The sequence below is a fragment of the Rutilus rutilus genome, assembly GCF_951802725.1.
Source record: "Rutilus rutilus genome assembly, chromosome: 7".
In the NCBI taxonomy this organism is placed as follows: domain Eukaryota; kingdom Metazoa; phylum Chordata; class Actinopteri; order Cypriniformes; family Leuciscidae; genus Rutilus; species Rutilus rutilus.
The window spans coordinates 32,698,746-32,723,140 of NC_140221.1; the positions used below are offsets into that span (position 1 = coordinate 32,698,746).

General features: G+C 37.8%; 1 protein-coding gene across 1 annotated transcript in view; it reads right to left on the reverse strand.

Moving 5' to 3' along the window:
- zmat4a (zinc finger, matrin-type 4a) overlaps window positions 1-24,395 on the reverse strand; it is a 100,516-nt gene that overhangs the window by 58,830 nt on the left and 17,291 nt on the right. The window contains exon 2 of the mRNA XM_084413296.1: window positions 18,736-18,837. Within this exon, the coding sequence (XP_084269422.1) occupies window positions 18,736-18,837 (102 nt within the window). The remainder of the gene's footprint in view (window positions 1-18,735; window positions 18,838-24,395) is intronic.

Genomic DNA, 24,395 nt, shown 5'->3' on the forward strand with positions numbered 1-24,395 from the left:
CCCAAAAGCACCAAAAGACTTGGTATGACAAGTCAGCTCGACAGCGAGGCTTTCAACCGGGCCAGAAAGTCCTGGTTATGTTGCCTACCAGTGACAGTAAGCTCCTTGCAAAATGGCAGGGGCCCTTTGAGGTGCAGAAAAAGTTGGGGCCCACCACCTATCAGGTTTCCACTCCAGGGCATCAGCGTTCTAGCCGGGTGCTTCATGTGAACCTCCTTAAGGAGTGGGTCCCAAGAGCTGAGGTGTTCCTGATTCAGGCCGTGAAGGAAGAGGAGGAGGCAGATGACCAGTATCTGCCCTTGCCAGTGTCCACAGAGCTTGATGTAAGCCATCTGTCAAAGGATCAGCAGTCTCAGGTACAAACTCTACTCCACTCAGATATATTTCAAGAATATCCAGGGCGCACGAACCTGGTTGAACATGACATTGTATTAAAACCTGATGCAACAGTGAGACGGATGAGTTACAGGATACCAGAGCGCCTCCTGGTGTCCCTGAGGAAGGAAGTTGACCTCATGCTGTCTCTGGGGATAATTCAGCAATCTAAGAGTGAGTGGTGCAATCCCGTGGTGCTGGTTCCGAAGAAGGATGGGACAATAAGGTTTTGTATCGACTTCAGGTATCTAAACTCAGTTTCAAAGTTTGACTCTTACCCCACCCCACGAATTGATGATCTCATTGACCGCCTTGGAAAAGCAAAGTATCTAACCACCATTGACCTCTGTAAGGGTTACTGGCAAGTGCCCCTAACCCAGCAGTCTCAGGAACTGACAGCCTTCCGAACTCCCTGGGGCCTTTTTCAGTTTACGGTGTTACCATTTGGGCTGCATGGGGCTCCAGCAGTGTTTCAAAGATTAATGGACCAGGTTCTCTATGGATTGTCTGAGTTTTCTTGTGCATACCTTGATGATATTGTCATCTACAGCACGACGTGGGAGGAACATGTGGAGCATCTCAAAGTGGTCTTTAAACGCCTATGTTCTGCCGGCTTGACAATCAATCCGGTTAAATGTGTTCTGGCCAAGAAGGAAACGGAGTACCTGGGTTTTACCATTGGAGGTGGGTTAATTAAACCTCAGGTTCGAAAAATCCATGCAATTGAGTCATGTCCTCTCCCACAGACCAGGAAGCAGCTAAGATCTTTCCTGGGGATGGCGGGTTTCTACCATCGGTTCATCCCCAACTTCTCGAACAGGGCTGCTCTACTTACGGATAAGACGGGCTCAAGATGTCCCAACCAGGTCAAGTGGACGGGGGAGGCAGTGGCAGCTTTCAAGGACATTCAAAAATCTCTGAGTAAAAGCCCTGTTTTACATAGTCCAAACTTTGAGAAACTGTTTATATTACAGACTGATGCCTCTGAGAGGGGTGTGGGGGCGGTGCTTCTACAGGGGCCTAAGGAGGACCGACATCCGGTGGCATATATCAGTCGGAAACTTCTACCCAGAGAGGTCCGCTATTCAACAGTGGAAAAGGAGGCCTTGGCAGTCAAATGGGCCCTTGACTCTTTCAAGTATTACCTGATGGGCAGAGAGTTTATCTTAGAGTCTGACCACAAGGCACTGCAGTGGCTGGAGAGGATGAAATATACCAATGGGCGGATTACCAGGTGGTATCTGGCCATGCAGCCATTCCGGTTTACAGTCCAGTACATCCCTGGCAAGTTCAACACCACTGCAGACTACCTCTCTCGCTGGCCCAGCAGCAGCTCTGAAGGGGGGGGATGTGTGATGGCCACAGCCATGGCCTCACAACCAGTTCAAGAGCGGTAACCTCATGCACTTATATTTTTTCCTGAGTTTATGCTGTTTTTCTTTAGGATTAGTTTATATACTTTTTCATACACATTATACATTTGTAGTTATTTATTTAGTTATAAATAACTCACAGGACACGTAGTTCATTTCACATACTTTCAACTTTATTTAGTTGACCATACAGAAGTATATTTTTGGGAGCGCGCACCATTAGTTACTTTTGGATTGTCATTCTGTTTGTATAATTATTTGTTTCTGAGCTTACCAGTGTTGGATTCCACACCCGGGAGAGATCCAGGAAGTCGGCTGGCTTAAAGGGGTGGCGCTTGAAGCAGGAGCAGCTTTATAGGGGAGGTGGCCTAATTGGACACTACCATTGTTTATGTTGTTATGGGGGTAGCTCATTCTCTCCTTAGATATGTTGGGTTTAGATTTATATTATATTGAGTATTTTTGTTGAGTTAAGGTTAAGTAAAAGTATATTTCTTTTGGAATAAGTTTTAGGTAGATTTTGCTGTTATTTGTAGTTTATGTAGTAGTGTTGTTGTTAGTCTTCCCCTGTGTGTCAAAATTGGTCTGATCAGCCAATATATAAGTCCCTGTTGTTTCTTGTGTAGGAAGTTAGTTGTATTTTGAGTCTTTTATGTTCAGAGCTCTAGTTACTGTCTGTTTATTTGTTTTGTTTTTGGCCCAAAACTTTGTCTTTATTTTTGTTGTTATGATTATTGGGAAATTAAAATCCTTACTTTTTGAACTTTCCTTGTGACTCCTCTTGCTTAACTGCTTGGTCCCTGACAGGGATGAAGAATCATGCAGAATAAGACATTAATATGTGGTTTATAAGTATTAATAAACAGCCAATATCCTAGTGATATACATGCTAATAAGCAAGTGCAACTAATTAATAGTGAGAATTGTACCCAAAGGCTAATGTTTCATGTATTTGAGGAGCGGAGAAGAGTGTCTTTGTACTGGCTATGACTCGACAGAAAATACTAGACTGTCTTAAACAGCATGTGCGTAGCACTTCATCTTTTATAACATGAGGTTTGGACAAATCAACTGACAGAAAAAAACTGATACACATAGCTACAATAAACTTCATAACCAGTAAGTTGAGGAAAAAAAACTTACTGCCTCAGGTCATTCTAATGACAGAAAAAAAGCAGTCTATGTCTGACATTCGCAAGTCAAAACCTTCGTAACTTCATGAGGCTGATTTAGGTAAAATGTTAATTATACAATGACACATGCAAGAATATGATCAAATAGAATACCACAATATAAACTTGGACAACACAGTGTTTAAATTATGTTTTTAAAAATAAAGTTTTTCCATTTCCTCAAAAGTAGCATTTTTTGGTTCCAAATTTTTTGGGGCAAAAAAAATTATTATTTTGCCTATGCCTCAGCATGAGGTAAATCCGGCCCTGAAAATACCAATAAAGTTACACCATTTTCCAGCACCATTTCTAAAGGTATACAAAGATATGAAAAATGTGTTAAGTTGTCAAAATCCACTAGATGGTGGTGAAAAATAAATGTACAGCTATAAATTTAAATTAGTCATCTGCATCAATTTATCTGGGTTGACAACATGCCACAGATACACTGCATATTCTATTCCAAAGCACTATTCACATCTTCCATATTTTGGCCTCCAGTTGCTTAGTCATTATACCATGGCATGTTCAGACCCAGAGTTTGGGGAGCAGGAAGACAGAATGCCAGGAAACAGAGTGGGATTTCAGATTCAAGCCAAAACTACCTTGCACCGGCATCTGCACCATGCGTTAGGTGTTGGAAGATTGATAGACACCTCTAATGGTGGTACAGCACTTCCGTATTACAACGAAAAAAATAAGAAAAAAACTAGGACAGGCTTTTATTGCTTCTTATTGTTCTTCTTGTAACATTATTTTGTGGAAACATTTCAAACAAACCCTCAGACATATTTTAACATGAACACCCTCCAGTAAAGTATTTCTACAAAAAAAGAAAGAAAACAATACATGATCTTGTTATTATTAAAAGGATAACATAACCTGAATGTGTATGAACTAAGTACTACTGAGGGAAAAACAGCCTCGAAATAATGAACAGACAAAAATTCATTAGCATAAATACAAGAGTACGAGTAGTAAGTAAAAATCCTGAGCATCAAACAGTAAGACATAACTTGACATTCTGAAAACACAGTGCATTGTGAATCTAATCAGGGATTAAAGTGTGGAAAAGTGAGTTCATTAGCAATCAGTTTTTGTCTCGGGTATGAAAGACTTTCAGTTAGACCCAAGGACTCTTCACATGATATGTCTTCATGTTTTTCTGACAGGCCCTCATCCATATTTCATCAGTTTCACAAGCCTTTTGTTCTGTCCATTAACACTTTCATCTTCCAATTTGTTTGCCGCTCCTCCCTCCTAAGAGAAAGCATCAGTAAAGACGATGAAGAATTTTGCTACGGCTTTAGTTTCGCCAGATAATCTGCAAGATTTTCATAGCATAACAACCCACTGCTTAACTAACGTGGATGTATTGTGCTTTGTGTCTTCAACAATACAATGTAAATTTCATGCCAATTAAAAAACAAATCTATATATGTATTAGGGCAGTCACTCACTAACAGTTATTTTGGTAATAGAGTAATCAATTGATTATTTTGAGGATTAATCAAGTAATCAGATTTTATTGTGGTAATAAAACTAAAACTAAGTGAACTAACTATTAAAATGAATTAAAATGACTTAAAATACATAGGTATAATAGCAATGAGGCAATACTATTTGGTTCAAATAAAGTATTAAAAGCAGGTAATCATATGGTTTTATTGAACAACACTGTTAAAATACATAATATAAACAATCAACTTAAGTACATTACGTATTATAACAAATGCCTGCAGAGGGTGCCAATGGCCTGGTGATTGTTGTTGTTACACATACAGCATGATCAAATCCTTGTTTAATAGAGTGGTGCAGGTAGGACATCACTTTGTAGACCAACAGGCAGTTAGCGTCACACTGGTTCCCTTGACTAAAACACAATAGTATTTTTCTATAAGCTTTTGGATTAGCGAAAAAAAAAACAAGTTCTGTGATCAACAAAAGTTTATGATACTTGCACATTTTGTCCATCAAGATAATTTTCAAAGATGCAGTCGCCAGAAGTAAAAAGCTAAAGGTAGGCTATAAACAAACTACACCATGGTCCCACGACTTTAACGTCACCACCACTAAGCTTCCGTTCAGTTTTTATCTAAAAACATTTTCCCAGAATGTTTGAGTTAGAATAGTTTATAAGAGCACAATTATAAGCATAACGAGGCTATAAAAGCGGACTTAGCCTACCTGTTCAGCGCGATGGCGTTTAGTCTCCTCGACAGCCTCTGTAGTCCCATTTAACCACTTGTTAGCAACCTCCTTTTTCAAGACACGTAACAGCCTAAAAAAAATCACGAGTGGGGTAATACTGATGTATTTTATGTCATAGAATAAAACGTGAAAGGGTCTTGAACTTGTATTCGCCACAAACCTTATTTCAGGCATTTAACCAAAATCCCATTCAAAAAAATCATTGACTTCGGGACGATGGAACCAGAAGTGCTAAAATGCTAACTCACGTCTGCATTTTGGCCTACAAAGTGATGCCATACCTGTACCACTCTATATTGGCCAAACAACATTTTTAATTCAAATGTCCGCTTAATGTTTAATACTTGGCCACTTCTTTATGTTAGAAGAAATGCTACAGCCACTGTAGCATTTTTTGAACAAGAACATGTGGACATCAAAACAACCTGAGTGAGAGTTTAAACCTTTATTTTAAAATCGCGATGATCAACAGTTTGCATATTTAGAAACATATCAATTTATTATTATATGTTGGCTTAGATTTATAAATGATTTACGTAAATAGCACACTTTTACCTAGATGAACATTATAAGAAAATCAAACTCGCAGCATATGCAGAGAGAGACAGAGTCTGTCAGCCGAGCTGCTGAGATTTAAATGATAATAGTCCAAATCGTTGCATGAAACACAAAGCGCATCAGACTTTATGGGTTCCCAAAACACGTTATTGGAAACCCAAACAAACAGCAGATGGAGAGGCTGAGCTTATGTGGAGCTACATTAACTGTGAATGGAGTAGCTCTGAGAAACACTTGTACACATTTTCACAACAGCACTATGCTTATATTATGATTTAAAATATCATGCAGCCTTTGAAAACCGTCTAATAATGTGGTTCATGGATTCTCATTTGTGGAATGTGCCACTTCGGGTATTTTGACAGTTAATTGACAGACAAAGAGGATTTTTTTAAAAATCAAGGAATAGTGACAGCCCTAATATTCATTAAAAAATTAAACATCATCCGAAATAGATTAAAAACAATTGTGGGGGTTTACGGACTGTTTTTGCTCTTAATCTAAATATGTGACCAAAAACAATTTCACATTGCAAACAGTAAATCTCCCAGTTATGGCTTCTAATGCTAATCAGTGACAGAAACAAATCTGTGAAGTCACTGCTCTGACAATGAGAATAAACAGAAAAACATGTATGCAGGCGTGCATTAAGAACACATAGGGCCCTGGGACAAACCCAAGGGCCCCCTTCATCTTGGCGCCACAACGTTTTCTACTGTAAAAATTAGTATTTAAAAAAATATATATCTTTAACACATCTATACAAAATTAATACGTTCCAGGCTACAACACATTAAAAGCATAAATGCAGATATGAGGTCAAAGCAAACAGTTTTATCATTAGAGGGTTTTCCCCTCCCTTAGAAGAGGAGAATCATCATAATAGTTCTTGCTGTTTTGGCATGCCTTTGTCGCGAGCGACAATGCAGGTGACAATAGGATACAGAGATATATAGTGGTTACGTTTAACCATAGTTCACATTTGTTGGTTGGATTCCCGGAGATGTTATTTTAGCCGCTGGAGGTTGTTGGCATGGTCTAGGCCTGTCCTCTGTATAGATCAGCCCTCCATTTAGCTTGGTCTTGCGCTGCCTGGGTCCAGGAGTTAATTGGTATGCTGAAATCTATCAGATCTCTTTTTTTTCTTTTCTTTATACCTGTTTGGGTCTACTAACAGTGCAGGCACCCTCTTTGAGCACACAGTGCAGAATTGCATGGGGTATGCGGGTGACATGCCAAGCCCATCTGAGGCAAATTCATTTTTAATATTACAAATAAGCTTTCCTGTAGCTCAAACGGTAAAGCGTTGGAGCTTGCAACGCCAAGGTCATGGGTTCGATCCCCAGGGAAAGCAAGAACTGATAAGAATGTAAAATGTGTACCTTGAAATGCAATGTAAGTCGCTTTGGATAAAAGCTTCTGCCAAATGCATAAAAATGTAATAATAAACTAGGGTGGATTGGAATCCACTGCTGTGGATCCACTACGAGCTCCTGTGTGAGTCTTGAAGCTGACTTCTGCTGATGAAACTGCAAACTATCTTCAGTAAAAAATTTCTTCAATTTATTATAATTCTGACTCAGGTCTTCTTTCAAACATCTGGTCCTTGGGTCCTAAACTGTTACCCCCTAACAATGGTATTTGTAATGACCTCTTAAACACTATAAAACAACCTCTATAAAAGTGACTTGTTTGCCCTTATATTACCTAATATTTAATGTAAGCTAAGGATAATAATAAGCCCCTTTCACACAGAGATTCCGGAAAATACACGGAAAAAGTGACACGGGATTTGACCCGGGTTTGTTTGATTTTGGTTCATTCACACTGCCAGTGATTTTCCGGAATCAGAGAGTGCGTTCACACACAACCCGTAAAAATCCCGTAAAGACACGTGACAGACGTGACGTAATGTCTCAGAGTCAGCAGCGTCTTAAGTTTGCTTATGAGCTGTGATTTCTCTCTTGAGAAACCACACTTGTGCATGTTTTGCTTTGATTCGATCATATACTTGCGCATTTACGTACCGTTTCACAGCTGGCGAACGATCCCGACTTCATCACTACGACACGGCATTATTACGGCTTTTGTTCACACAGCGCGCGTTCCGGGACTGAACACGGCAATGTTACTAGGTCCCCAACCCGGCATCGATGCCGGCATCAATCCCGGGTCGTGTTTGCTTTCACACAGAAGGCGTTCTGGCAATTGCCGGGATCATCGCGCTGTGTGAAAGGAGCTATAGTAACATTAATAATGAAAATCAGAATGTCATATTTCTACAGCTTTAGTAGCCTAACTGCATGGTAATTTGTATAGTGGTGGTGCTGTGTTTTGAAAAGCTTGTAATAACCGTTGTGTACAGTTTACCCCGACACATCAGTTTACGTGGAGCTGTTCGATCTGGTTTCAGGTTCACCACAGAGCCTTTAAATGTTCACATATCATGTTGTGCTTGTCTCGAATTCAAATGAGTCAAGCGACTTGCGTTGGTTATCTCTCAAATAGAGTGGCAAAACAAGTTTGTCAGCGCTGTGCAGGAGACGGTCCAGCTGCTCACACGCTGCGACTGCTGGATGCGCACACAGTTTAATCAGGTAGCCGTTTCATCGCTTGGCTTTTGGTCTTTTGTTTCTCAGGCGTGCCATAATAACTGCGCTTAATATGTGGGGGTGTGGTTTATGGCAATCGGCCCAACGGGAAAAGTTCAGGTGCTCCCAGTGGCCATGTCAATCTACTCCACAGCCAATTACGGACCCCCTGCTTACTTGGGCCCTGAGGCTTCAGCCCTGCCTAGCCCGATAGTTAATGTGGCCCTGCATGTGTGGTGCATTTATCCTTTCTGGAGTAAATAAATAAATATAAATAAAAGGTTATCAGGTTGGCTTGACAAACATGCTTTATATAGCTGCCTGTTCTCAGCAATGAAAGGGGGGGGGAAATAGTCACATCAGCTTACAATGGATTCATTATACTGTAAAAGTCCAATATTAGCTACTTCACCCACAAATTGACTGGTGCCTTTTTCATAAGAATTTTTTTTTTTTTTTTTTTTGAAAGAGACACTGGGATGTAAAAAAAAAAAATAATCTTGTTGAATGGTTATGTAATTTTATTCTAACTTGTTCTAATTACCACTATCTGAAGAAGCCCCTCACAGATAAATGATTTCTTCGCTTTATACGATTCTAGTCGTTATTAGGCAAACAAGAACATCCTGATTTAGCCAACTGCACTGGAGCTAATTGAGGCAGCTAAATTTAGAGTCAAATTTAAAGACATTGCTGATCCTCACTTAGATAATAACAGAGTAGATGTGTTTAATAGAGTTATGCTGAAACAAAGTCAGACCTCTCAAAAAAAATACATGTGTAAGGCAGCCTATATCTTATAACATGGGGGCATTTAACCCATGACATATTTCCTGACTGATTTTGGATGTTGGACTGATTGTGAATGTTTTGGATCACACGCTGTACTTTTGAGGAAGACAGATTCCACCTTAAAATTAAAAATGGCAAAAAGATAGTTTAAAATAAGAAATAAAGCATCATTATAATCATATATAAAGTCACATTTACATCATATAGTCACATTTTGTAATATAAATGTTTTTTACATTTGCGGCAGAAGCCGGCTTATTATACACACAATGAATATATAAACTATTGTTCAAAAGTTTGGGGTTGGAAAGATTTATTAATGTTTTTGACTTATGCTCACCAAGGTTGCATTGAATAGGATCAAAAATACAAAAAAAAAAAAAAAAAAACGGTAATAAATGTCAAGTATTATTTACCAAATATGAATTATTATAATATAAATAACTTATATTTTAATATATATTTAAGTAATTTATTCCTGTAATGGCAAAACTGAATTTTCAGCAGCCATTACAGTCTTCGGTAATGGTTCATTATAATATGCTGATTATTTGAAAACACTTTTTTTTTTTTTTGTGGAAACCTTGATAAAAAATTTTCAGGTTTCTTTGATGAACGGTTCAAAAGAACAGCATTCATTTGATATAGAAATCTTTACTAACGTTACAAATGTCTTTACTGTCACTTATGGTCAATTTAATGCATCTTTGCTCTATAAAAATATAAATTTTTCAAAACAAAATCTTATTGACTGCAAGCTTTTGAAATGTACACACACACAGACAATATTCAGAAAAATCACAGAAAAATGCTGCAACATAAAACTTGGTTGACCACCATTTATAGCATTAATGTAGATGAGGTGCAATTCTAAATGCAGGGTTCATACACATTTTAACCAATACTTTTCGGCACATTTCCATGACTATGTATTCCTGAAAATGTCAGTCGACATTAGAGCTGACACAGAAGCGGCATCAAAACTGGCATTAGCCTACTATATTTACACTTCATTTACAATTGCATAAATAAAGCTATTCAATATTTAAATGAAATGATTTATCATTTTAACATTTTAATTAAAAGATACTTTAAATATGAAACTAAAACCACCAGTAGGTGGCGGCAAGTCACTGTCTTAATAAGCGAGTTGTTGGAGTAATTTCAACCGATTCGTTCAAACAACTGATTCATTCAGAAAAACAAGTGATTGTTCACTGAATCGTTAAAATGATTCGTTCAAAACGCGGATTTCACTAAATAAAATAAAAAAATCATCGATGTCTGTTGGACTACGGCTTCATTATGAAATTCTCGTCGGCGATATAAAGTGAAAATTGACAATATTGTGTCCAAAAAGTAACTCACAATGTTAACTTTATTGTTAATTTAACTGTTGTATAAAATAAATAGCACATTTGCAATTATATGCAAAGGAAACCGGCACACTTGCTCATGTGATATTCTAATATGACAACATAATATGATATAAATATAAGACAAAAACTCATTTGGGGACATCTATAACTGCACTGACACATCACGCAGTGAAAGCAAGCATGAGAGACAAACGCGATGTCAGCTCGCACTCGCAGAGCCTCGTACATAGTTAAAACAATGATTACAGTATCATCATAGTTCATAAACAATATCACTCACTCCTAAGCACATAAAGAATGAACTTACAATTGAACTGACATTTACTCGTTTTCTTCTCTCCTCTCGCGTGCAGGAGAAAGACGTAGGCTAATATGCTGCGTATCGTTTCACATGCGGCCAGAGCTGCAATCCTCTTTCCGCTACATTCTCGACCCACCGGTGCTTGCAAAACTTAAGCATGCTCGTGCCACTTTCCTGGCATTTCAATTAAATTTCTGTCAGCACCGACTTCGCCTCAGGCAACATCGCAACAAGTGAGTGAATCGGATTCGGAAGTGAACTGAACGTTATGCCGCCCGAATATAAGGACGTTAAGACAACGCGAAATATTTTTTTTATTAAACAGTTTATGTATTAATCACATATTATGCTGTGTTAAAAAAAATTCCATGACTTTTCCAAAACTTTCTGGGTCTTTTTATTTTTTCAAAACCTTTCCAGGCCTGGAATTTGCATTTTTCAAATTCCATAACTTTTCCAGGTTTTTTCAAAACGTACGAACCCTGTAAATGGTAAGTCAATGTATTTTTTTCTATCCTAATTTTAGAGGAAATTTTACATTAATTCTGTAGTATGTATTTTGACCATCCGCATAGGTCTTGTTTTGTGTCAGGTTAGAGGAAAGAAAATCAACTTCCAAGCAATAAATAGTTGTGACTGATTCCTGTGTTGATCTATGCACATTAATAGTTACTTACAGCAAGAACAATTCACCTGTGATTAGAGGTCGACCGATTCATCGGTTTTGCCGATATATCGTTACCGATAGTTGATTGGTGGAACTATCGATATCGGCAAAAATCCACACCGATAGTTTTTCCGGGTTGTGTCCGTTTCTGGAGCGGCTGAGAAGGGTGTGCAGTCATTACACAGTACGAAAGCGCTGAAGAGACTGCTGGCATTATACAGAGCAAGAGCGGCCACTAGAGGCCCAATAAAATATCACTGGCTGAGTTGTTTACGTTAACGCATGAGGCACAGAGAGAACACACTTCACGGAGATCACTGACACTTCAGATACGCATTTAAAACACAGACAGCGAAGCGTTATGAATACAGAACACTAAAGTACATATTGCCATATCATTATAAAGGAATTAATTTGTTGACTAGATGCTGCACTAGCAGAGAAAGAACAGAAGTATGTTTGCCGCCGAGTCTGAGAGGAATAACATAAGTATGGCTACCACAAGCATGTTAAAACAATGTGACAACACACGCAAACCTGACCCAAATGTTTTATGTCGCAATTGTTACCATCTATTTGCATTCGTTTATGTCCAGCTGGTCACTTTTATGCATTCATTAGCTGGCAAATTTCATATTTAAAGCTAGCGACGTGATTGCTTTCTCAACATTGATACATGTTCATGTAGCCGACAGAAACATAAGCAAATCAGAAACGCATTCGATTTCGCTTTTTTATTTAATAACATTGTTATTTAGATTAGATATTTATCAAGTGTTCTAAAATAGAAGCAAATAAAGTGAGAGACTATGTAATATAGGTCTACATTTAAGTAATTTTAATGCTCTGGCCTTTGCAGATATTTAAATGGCCATCTTCTTTAAGCATCACTCTATGAAATGGTAGCACTTTACAATAAGATTACAATTTTGTTTATTTCAACATTTACTAATACATTTTAAATTGAGCTTTAATTTTTATTTCATCTGTTATTACCTTAGTTAGTTCATTGAACATTAACATGAATGATCAAGTTACAACTGTACTGCTCAAATATTAATACATGCAGTAAAAACGTATATTGCATAATGCATATAGTTCATGAAAACTAGCTCATACATCCTTGTTAACAAATGGGACTTGCAAAGTGTTACCTATGAAATTTGCATAGGCTATGTTTCTAGGTTATAGCTAAAGAAACACACATCTGACCAGTAATTTTTGAATGTTTAAATTATTTTCTGTAGAGTTTGTTCTGTAGAACTTCTCATTTTAATATATTCATATTTATATATTTATTTCATTTAGCACATTTCAGTTCAGCACTGTTTTACTTGGAGTGTTATGTTTGTTTTTAATCCCAGTATCCATTTTAAGAAATATCGGTTGAATAATCGGTTATCGGCATGTACGGTCAAACCTAAATATCGGTATCGTAAAATCCACTATCGGTCGACCTCTACCTGTGATTATTGTCCTTTAGTCCTAAGTGTGAATCAGGGGTCTCATCAGAAACAAACTCACATATGCCATTCCAATCTTGTAGAGTAGGGTCCAGGACAACGAGAGGGCGGTTTGTCCTTATAATATCGCCATGACCAAGCATAAGTAAGGCCTGCATTCTTCCCACTCTCCACTAAAAACGACATTTTTTTTGTCCAGTTTAACGCGTTAAAATATTTAACGCAATAGTGATACATTATGATCCTGCTCTTGCAAATGCTTTTAAACACTTAAAGCGCGACAAAACAAAAGAACGCGCTGCCTGTGAATGTCCAGTGACACGTGCCAGTATCTGCACAGACAGCACGCCAGAATACAGTTCTCTTTTGCGCTTGAACGAACAATAACACACAATTATGCCAAAATGTCAGTTTTGTTGAGTAGGCTACCTTTATAACATAAGAGCAGTCTTGTGATGAACGTAAACAGTTGTGAGAGAATGAGATAAGCCTATGAGATTCGTGTTTCTGTCAGCAGTGGCTGGTTTTAAAGTGACAGTAGCCAATAAAGCTTTCTGTCAGTAAAGTTAATCAAAGAACAACGCAAACAGAGAAAATTAATCACTGCTCTTTACTAAAGAACTTTTGTAGCTTTAATAAGGATTAGTCTATATTTAATTTAGAATTTATGCAGTGCAAACTGTTTGATAACTTTATTCAATTTATGTATAGCCTATGTCCTACCTGTTAGACAGTAAGAGCAAAGGTAAATATGACATTTATTTTATACTATTGTACTATTGAGACAATAACAAGTTTGCAGTAATGCAAAGATGTCACTATTTAATTTAGTAAAAAATATTATTTTAATAAAACACTGTGCATTTAGTTGTTGTTGCTAGTCTGAATTGAGAAATACACATTTCAGCATTATCACTAATCTGTGTGTGAATTTTACTTGAGAACCAAGCAAGGTGACTCATGAAACCATTTGTTTATTATATCGCAATATGACATTTTCCCCAAATCGTGCAGCCCTAGAGGAAACACATAAGCCAAGGGGACAGTAAGAGAGAGAGACAACAAGAAGAAATCAAATAGCATAGCGCACCACAGAGATTACACCCAATGGGAGACACAGGCCACAGACCTCGCTTACTGCTTAAAAGACGCCAGATAACTTTTGTTTGCTTTAGGCATTGCATACCAATTGTCAGTAGTGGATATATAGAAAAAAGGAATCTTTCATTTCCTTATACCAAATGCTTGGATTTAACATTAAGATGATGTTTTCCTGGAGCTCAACAATATTTATATCACTTCTATCACACCTGTACTTGTGATATTCTCAGTCTTTGGTAATACACATGAAAAGGTATGGAATAGCATTGAGCACATAAAGGAACCTACCGGTGCCTTGAGGACTCTAAAATGAAATCCAATTCTGGAAGGGCTGTTCCTGTCAATGATTGTCTTTCTACATTATTAATGTCCCTTTTAATACAGCTGATGTTAATTTGTTCAGTTCAAATGTCTGGATTTTCTCTCCCTCCTCCAATCTATCGCTCTCTGTCTCTCATACACTCTCTCTCTCTCTGTGTCGTTGGCTCTCTTTCGTTCTTTCAGTCTTTGATGTTTCAGGGGTGAGGATTAAAAGCTCATCGCAAAGAAAAAAAATTGTGCCTCAGCATAATTTCTAAAACCATGACCTGAGCGCTAAAGCCTCTGTAGATGTTTCGACTCTACAGTTCAGATCCAATAAAATGAGCTCCAGGGCAATTTCAATGGAAACAGATTTTTTTCTATATAAAATCTAATGCCAACGTTTTTTTGAACCTTATTAGTTCAGGAAAAATGTCTAAGTTTCTTTTGAATGACAGAAAGGATAGAGTAGACTATGTGCATGTATACTTCAAATATGAATTTAGTAAATGAACCATGCAAATGAATGAAAGTTTGAGTTATTTGTAATTGTTCTGTAATATAATGCAGATGGAGAGGATGATGGGTGATAAACAGGATGTTTATTGAAAAAAGAGTGGTGAAAATGATGGAAATTACGGTGGGTGACGAGGCAGATAAACACAGGAGGGAATGGAGACACTGTGGAAGGACGAGACGCTGGAGATAGTCCACAATGTGAAAACGAGACCGGACTGAATTTATAGAGGCAGTGATGAGGGTGATGATGAGGTCCAGGTGTGAGTTATTGGGAATGACGTGCAGGCGGGTACCAAGGAGAGTGATGGGAGATGTAGTGCAGATCTGTGACACTAATATGTTTCAGTTTATTGATTGCCATTGGAGTGTACTTGAGACATGCCCTTTTTGTTCAAAGTATATATTTAATTTCAAAAGCATGCTGGTAGGGATGCACCGATATGAACATTTTGGCTCATACAGATAACCGATAATTCTTTATATTCGAAAGCCGATAACCGACATATTGGCCAATAAATCTAAATCCGAATTTTTATATAATTTTTGAGAGCCTGATTACAAAAACAAAAGTCTCATCAGTAAAAGCCATGTCCCAGGCACACAATTATAATGTTCTCAGTATAGTTTTATGTAGCTTATGTGACAGATTTGCGCTGCACATGTTGCACTGAATTGTGTTTTACCATCATGGCCATTTTACCAAAAAATCAATACTATTCGAATGCTTAAGTTCCTATTCGAATATTGCTTTTTTAATGTATATTTTAAAAAAAATGTTGCAATCTTACCTTTCTCGCCGCCTTGGTTTACACGCATGTGAAAATGAAATGCTTTTGTTTCTTTTGATGAATAAAGTTTTTGAATCGTAACACAATTGTGCACGTTATCCACGCTGTATCATCATAACATTACTGTAAAAAAATCGCGGAGAGCAATGTCTCCACGGAAACGGAGATCACCACTCCTGACAATTTGATTCACAGTCCACACTACAACGCGAAAACGGCGTTTTCAAATGTATCCACTTTGGAGTGCGTTTTCATTAATTAAAACGCCAAACCGGAGAGAAAAATATACGTTATTTTTTATGACAACGCTACACCCTGACTGACAAGCTAGACGATCTGTCCGAGGAACCGCCGCTAAAACAGGCAAGAATTACTTATTTTCTGCCTCTCTCCTCGTCACGGGGCTTACCAGCTGTTCGCCAAAAGGCAATAACAGACAAACTGACACGATGAAGATATGAGACCGATCAACATCACGCATTGGCATTGGCGATCCATAGACTGTAATGTCGTAAATATTAATAATAGGATGAATTTGAGCATTTAATATTCGAATATTATTCGAATATTAAATAAAATAAGGAATGGAATTCGAATAGTATTATAGAGGAAGATTGACAGCCCTAATACCAATATGGTGGCCGATATATCGTGCGTCCCTACATGCTGGTACTCCTTACTGCATCTTTGAAAATCATGAAACAGTGACTACGTTTACATGCAGCCAATATCCGGGTTATGGTCGGGTTAGGGTCACTATTTGGGTTTCTGAAACATTCGGAATAACCCGTTTACATGCGTGAGTAGAGAGAGTTACTCCTGTATACATGGAATTTGTAATCAGTTGGGAATATCCCGATGTAAACGGCGACGCACGGTTAGCGTCGGGACGTACGGACAACCTTAAGACGCAATATGCGTCATTTCCAATTCTTCTTCCAGTATCCAAAGACAACAACAACAGCAGCAGCACCCGGATAATGAATAGTTCGGGGCAGATAGCGATCGCCTTTGTTTACGCTTTCCTTCTCGCTCAAAAAGTGTGTTGCTGTGCTGCGTCTCGCCATGTTAACCTCTACTTCTTGTTTACTTCCGGTATACTGCACGCGGGTTTCTGTATGCGCCGTCCCTACTCAAAAGACCAAGATTCCTTGCGAATAGAACATGCGCAGAACACAAATCAATGTTCCTTTTGATGGGGATATGCCGATACGTGTTTACATGACCAAATATTCGGGTTAGAAAAGGGGTACCCCAGGGGTCATATCCGGGTTTTTAAAAACCGGGATATGAGCATATCCGGGTTTTTGCCGGTGTTTACATGGCCGTGCGCGACCGGGTTATTGCTAATATCCCGGTTTTGAACGGGTTCTTGGCTACATGTAAACGTAGTCATTGCCCCGAAATATTCATTATCCGCGTGCTGCTGCTGTTGTTGTCGTCTTTGGATACAGGAAAAAGAATCGGAAATGACGCATATTGCGTCTTAAGGAAGTCCGTACGTCCAGACGCTAACCGTGCGTCGCCGTTTACATCGGGATATTGCAAATTCCATGTATACAGGAGTAACTCTCTCTGCTCACGCATGTAAACGGGTTATTCCGAATGTTTCAGAAACCCAAATAGTGACCCTAACCCGACCATAACCCGGATATTGGCTGCATGTAAACGTAGTCACTGTTTTTTTATATAGAGATCAAATATACTTTTTCCTTTTTCTGCCACTATAAAAATGCAGCATCATAAAAAAAAAAGGGTGATATTTGCTGGGCTATAAATAAACACCAATTCTACACTTCTTCTGTATGTTCCCAAGCACTTTTCAAAGCCTCTTATAAAGACTCTAATAAAATGCTTAATAAGTCAGACATGTGGCTCTTTAAAAGTGGTGGTTAAATATTAATGTTTTCTCTAATAAACGTGGATACCTGAGCACGCATTCGATACACTTTGGAGTTTGTCTGAAGTGAGACAGCAAGAGAGACAAAAAAAAAAAAAACCCTCTCCTTCACAAATCTGGGTCTCCACACAAAATGACAGTTCCTACTGCATGTCTTTCCACATTAGAAACATGACAGCATTTTTCATTTAATGCCTGTGGAGGTTTGCAAAATCTAAGCCAAAATCATCAAAAAGATTTTAGCTTTTTAGCAGCTTTTAGCAATTTACCCAGCTGTCTCAGATGCACTATGGACAGCCTTTTTCCACCGGATAATAAATTAGTAATGCACCGAAATTAATTTTTTACAAAAACACAGAAACCAAAGTATTCATTTAGCCGAAAATGGAAACCGAAAATAAAATGTCTGTAATGACATTTTGGGTAATGGAACTTTTCAGGGTGTGTTCACAGGTGATTAACCAGTAGTGGTAAAATTAACCAGCAATGAGCATGCCTCTCAATATTTCAGCCGAACAAATGTTACACATTGCTACTCTACCATTTTTGGCGATGAAGTGCATTCACACTGTGTGAACTCTGACACAGTCAAAACGCATCAGAGTAAACAGTTTCTGTCAGTGACTGACACAGCAGCCCAAATTTGCTTTTTTGCCGGTTAATTCCGGTTGCTGAATTTTCGGTGCATTACTAAGTGAAATTGTACTAGTTAAATAGCTAGATTGTTCAGTCCTCATGGGACAATCTAACTGAATGACATGCTCACACAAAACAAAACCAGAATGAATATTTTACACTGACCAGCAAACTATCTTCTTGTCGTACTCCATGCCTGTCTGGGCAAATACATTATGTTCCCGTCCGGGCCAGTTCAGGTTACAGCTCTGTTGACGAGTGGCCATATAACTCACAGTTCAGTGACCACAGGGAAACACTGTGCAATACAGCTAAGCTGCTATTCCTCACAACACAGATCAGAGGACATGCACACAGAGCCTTCTATGAGCAATCACAGAAAATGTCCAGAAAGCAGGCTAACAGTGTGGGAGCTGTATTTACTAGTTGTTACTACTGTCAGTGTCCTTGAACAAGGCACTTAACCTCTGGTGGCTCCAGAGGGATTGTCCCTATGATAAGTACACTTTGGATAAAAGCATCTAAAATTACTATCATCAAACAAACAAAAAGGCAGAGAGAGATTTCTATATTCAAGCAGACAGGATGTAGACAAAAACCTGGTCTCACCTCGTAATGCGCCACTCGCTGAGACTCTGAGATGAGCTGAGCGCTGCACACTTTGCAGTAACTGTCTGTGAAAAGGCCTTGATCCACCTCTGTTGACTTCATCTAGACAAAAATATATATTTTAACATTGTTATATTTAAGCACTTCATTATACACATTACATACACTTTCATCACTAGGCACAAATCAATTTGAATATGATATAAGTTGAATTGAAACCACTGCACAGCTATTATAGACGTACTTTAGGGAAAAACAGTGCACTGACATGAAAATGTGTCACATGAAATATTCATGAAGGCATGTTGTTTCTGTCACTTTAATTATTTTAGCATGCGTCACATATTAAAACACAGAGCAAGCACAAGGTCATGACATGTCTCTATTGGAGCTGCTTTTCACTCCCAGAACGGATTTTAAACAGACTGGAGCGGTTTAAGAGCAACAGATAAAAACCTTCATATGATTTTCATGTGACGAAATATGCATTTTTCAAATGGCAATCCAATGCAAAGCACCAACAAATAAAATACATTTTCACAAAGTTAACTTTAAACCTCAATACCATGTGCTTTGCAGAAGATAAGTGAACAAGTCAAGGGCTTAAAATTCCCATATTAGTTGCAGCCAGATACAAGTAGAGGAGAAAAAGTAATAAAGAGCTAAAGAAACAGTAAGGAACCTTCTTCACTAAACAGCACAGCTTTTTTTGATTCTAGGTTATACATTAGGCAAATGCTAGAAAGAAAAACTTTACTGATTTTGTACAATACCCCTTTTTGTACAATTTATTTGTGTGTCCTGGATAATGAATGAACTGATCACTCTGTAGTTATGCTTTGCACACTTTGCCTTGTGGACGAATTAGAATGTCTTTATTACAACCAATTACTAACAGCTGCACTGGAGACAAGGCTTAGCCACCAGACTGTGGGTGCTTCTCAATTCGCAGGCTGCGGCCTAGTAAGGCTGCCACATCATCAAGCTCCGTCTCGATTTGACGGATTCTTGTAAGGCAGTCTTCGCTTTGTGTCCTTCGTTTGGATTATTTTGAAGGATTATCAAGTGTATCCTTCGCATCCTTTGCACACATTCCAACTTACAAATAAAGAATTAGCTGAAAATGAATCTGCACTGAGCTTGTCCAATTTCATTATGTACTGCAATAAATAAATAAAAATCCGAGAGAAAGGCATTATGTTTTCTTGTGCTTTTTGTTGTAAATCACTTAATGCTAGCTCATAATGTAAACCATCGGGAGACCAGGCAGTTGTCATTCACTCTACTGCATTAATAGAAAGTCAGTTAATATAAAAATCTTTAATATTTTTCCACAATTAATTTTAATAGTATATTTGTGCTGTGACCGTGGGGGTGGAAATCTTTATGACATAGCTATGCACACTTACTAGTCTCATTCTCGTCCTATTTAATGCTGAGGAGGACTCTAGTCTAGTCTATAAGCCTCAGGACTGGCCTAAGAATGACGCAGCCTCCCTAGGGCCCTGTTTACACCTGACCTGGTATTAAAATGCTTCTTGGTCAATCGCATCACATGTAGATGAGGGAGACACATATCCGTTTACACCTGGTGTTTTATACCGTCACTTTTGTCCACTTTCAACCACTTCTTACCTCATTTCTTCCTGCATTGAAAATGTTTTCATTCGACAAAAAGCGAATTTTTGTCCCGCCAAAGCCTTATTTGATCGGTCAGTGGCGTAGATGACTGCTGCGCACGTGACAGGGCCTAACAACGAGCAGAGAGCCCCGGCCGCGCGCGCGCACTCTCAACGTCTTCAAACTGTCTCGCTCTCTCTTCCTCGCGCATTTTAACCCTCTGATGGTCTTCGGTCACTTCTGACCGAATAATTTTCTGTTTTGAATTTTTAAAAATCACAGCTTCATCGGAAGGTTATGATACTTGGTGACTTTTCTGGGATTAGGTATGTGAATAAAAAAAAAATAATTGAGGTCATGATCCGAGCATGCCAAGTGGCCGTAAAAAAAATAGTCCCTTTCGTGGTCTTCGGTCAAAAATGACCGACCCATAGGAAATGAATGGGAAATTTACAAAAACGCAAAAATTCTCTGAACTTTTGACTGTACAATCTACAAATCGGCCACGATTCTAAAAAAAAGTACACCGCAGTAAAGGGGTGACACTCTACAACATCAAGAGTGCAAAAAATTCACACCCACCCACACATACACACTTTTATACACATACACACCAATAAATTCAGACTACAAAAATCTGTTTTGAATTTTTAAAAATCACGGCTTCATCGGAATATTACGAAACTTGGTGACTTTTCTGGCATTAGGTATGTGAACATACAAAAAAAATGAGTTCATGATCCGAGCATGCTAAGTGGTCGTAAAAAAATTAGTCATGATTTTGGTCTTCGGTCAAAATTACCCCCATAGGAAATGAATGGGAAATTGACAAAAACACAAAAATTCTCTACAAATCAGCCACGATGCAGAAAAAAAGTGCTCAGCAATGAAGGGGTGAAGCTCTAAAACATCAAGAGTGAAAAACATAACATAATTAATAATTATAATTAATATATGTATATATAATTAATATAATAATTATTAAAATTATTAAAATAATAATTAATAAAGTGTTATAAACCTTGGCAAAAAGTATTATTTGAGAATTTCTAAAAAAATACATTCAATCCACATCTTAAAAGTAAGTAATTTGGTCTAAAAACAACTAGAATTCACAAACATCTCCATTTAGAGCTATACAGGCATCTAGTGGTAAACCCATGCAATAACATGTTTTATTTAATTTTATGTTTAATAAATTGATTAATTTTTTTCTGAAAGCCTAGTCTCTATTTTACCCGAAAATACTGCATAGAATTTAAAAAAAAAAAAAAAAAAATATTTATCATTATTTTCAATGGCAAAAAATGGACTATAAATATTGCATAAATATTAATAAGTTCAATCAAATTGTCTCAAAATTCTAAATTAAAAAGAATAAATATTATAGAACAAAAATAAATTGCATTGGTTTTTACTGGGATGGAGGAAGTTTCATTTTTAGGTGTCCGGTCATTTATGACCGGGAAGGCCCCCAGTGTGACTGCTAAACGAAGACCATCAGAGGGTTAATCAAAATCAATTGAGAATTGACACGACGGTAAAAGGTGGAAGCAACCGAAGTTTCCCTAGGAGCATTCGGAGATTTTTTTTTCCCTGAATTACCACTGGGTGTATGCTAAAAAAAAAAAAAAAAAAAAAAAAAAAACTTGTCTTATCTTCTCTGAAAAGCGTTCCGCACATTCACCTGACAAACCACTCTTTCAATAAACAAAAACATCTATCCAGTGATGAAATGTTTTCTGTGTTAACACAAATCTTGTGCGATGTCCGGGATAATCACACAACGCGTGCCGTGGTGGTCCGCTAATGACACGTCTGATTCGCGAACTAATGACTCTTTTGAACCAATTCTATTTAATGGATGGTTAAAACAACGTATCTGTCCAACACTGAACTCACGAGACGTCTGAATCGGTGTAACAAATCGGTAACACTTTACAATAAGGTTCCATTTATTAAAATCTAGTTAACTACATTGGTTAACATTAACTATTAATAAACTGAACTTCTACAGCATTTATTCATCTTTGTTAATTTCACCATTTACTATAGCCTACATTATTGAAATCAAAAGTTGTATACATTAGTTAGCCTAATGCACTATGGAGTAACATGAACAAACAATGAACAGCTGTATTTTTATTAACTAAGATTGACAAAGATGAATAAATACAGTAACAAATGTATTGCTCATGGTCAGGGGCGTAGTTTGTGGGGGGGTTGGGGGGGTGAAATCACAGAAAAGTAAAAATCACAGCTTTAAAAAAAAGAAAAAAAAGAAGAAGGGCAAGAAAGGATGACAGTGTCCATCGGCCACCACCGAAGACCAATTCTGACCCAGGAAAAACCCTATCGAGGGGAGGGTAAATGTATGGGCTTTTGCCTTTTTCAGATCTTTCAGTGTAATGAACAAAATAAGCATGTGCAATTTACAGACCATGCTGACCACTCACTTCTATCAGAGTGTGTGATGGAAATCACCAGAAATCAGGTGGGAGAACATTGTGCTTGGTACGTTTTTCGTCTTCAAACCAAACTTGGGTCATCAGCCCAAGTTTAAATGTGACCCTCGACCAATAGCCAACAATACATCATGTGGGTCAAAATTATCGATTTTTCTTTTATGCCAGAATATTAAGTAAAGATCATGTTCCATGAAGATATTTTGTAAATTTCCTACCATAAATATATAAAACATTTGTTTTTGTGAGTGAATGCAGCACAATCGCGAACATAAATGGACAAATTTAAAGATTCTCAATGTTTCGATTTTTCTGAACCCTCAGATTCCATATTTTCAAATAGTTGTATCTCAGCCAAATAAGTTTATTTATTCAGCTTTCGGATTATGTATAAATCTAATTTAAAAAAAATTGACCCATGTGGTTTTGTGATCCAGGGTCACAAATCACCTGTGGCTGGTGCATTTCCCATAATGTGCCCTTAATAAAGCTCTTTTGCAGCTGTTCAAACACATTCGACCACATCTAAACTACAACCCCATTTACATCTCATCCACTTGAGATCCAATCTAAAACACATCTTAATACCAAGTGTAAACAGGGCCGTAGGATGCAGTCATCTATTTAAGAAGCAGCTGACATGTCACTGATTTAACAGACAACAGTTCTGTATGAAGACACCCAAGGAAACATGCCAAGGAGGTCTGTAATACCTGGAGAGAGATGTCCGCTAACATCCCTATTCATCTCAAAGGCACGTGTGGAAGTGTGCAGCATGTTTGCTGCCATCTAGCTTAAGGGCACAATGTTCTGCTTACATACGCCTTCCCACACTCACAGGATTGTGGGAGATCATACATCTATGTTGCCCCAAAAAAATGACCAGGCATCCAACGGTTGTTGATTCGATGGAGGCAGATCTGAATGTGAGATTACCGTCAATTGTAAGAAAGGGGTGGGTTTTAGCGGACTAAATTATTGTAGAAGTCCGGCATTATGTCACCAGAGAAAAGCCTGTTGTTGAAAAAATAATAATAATAATAATTACACGTAAAAAAAAAAAGAAAGAAAGAAAGAAACACAACAACACATACATGGAAAAATCATTCACAATAAGATAAATAACATGCAATTAAAATATAGATGTGTGAATTTATTTTCATATGTACTTTAAATTGGAACGTCCGTCAAGATGTTTCAATAATATGTTTCAAATCAACAAAACTGGGAAATCTGATTTTTTTTATTGGGGTGGGGGTTACGTTGGTGTTGCTGGTCCCTCTCTTGTAGCCTTGCTGTTAGTACTTTTTATTTTTTTTATGTTGTGCAGCAGCTCTTGTTGGAAGCCAGATTAAGACACTGGGATCTAAATTTTTTTAGCATGACCTGATTTGCAAATGCTAATGACTGCAACTTCTCTAAAACAGAATAAATAAACATACTGAATAGTTTCTAAATGGAGTCGGTTTGTTACACTAATTCATGCATACATATTAGATAAGCTATCACTCAGTATTCAAGATATTCAAATTAACTTATTATAATTTTTCATTCAGTGGCTCAAATCTATCCCAT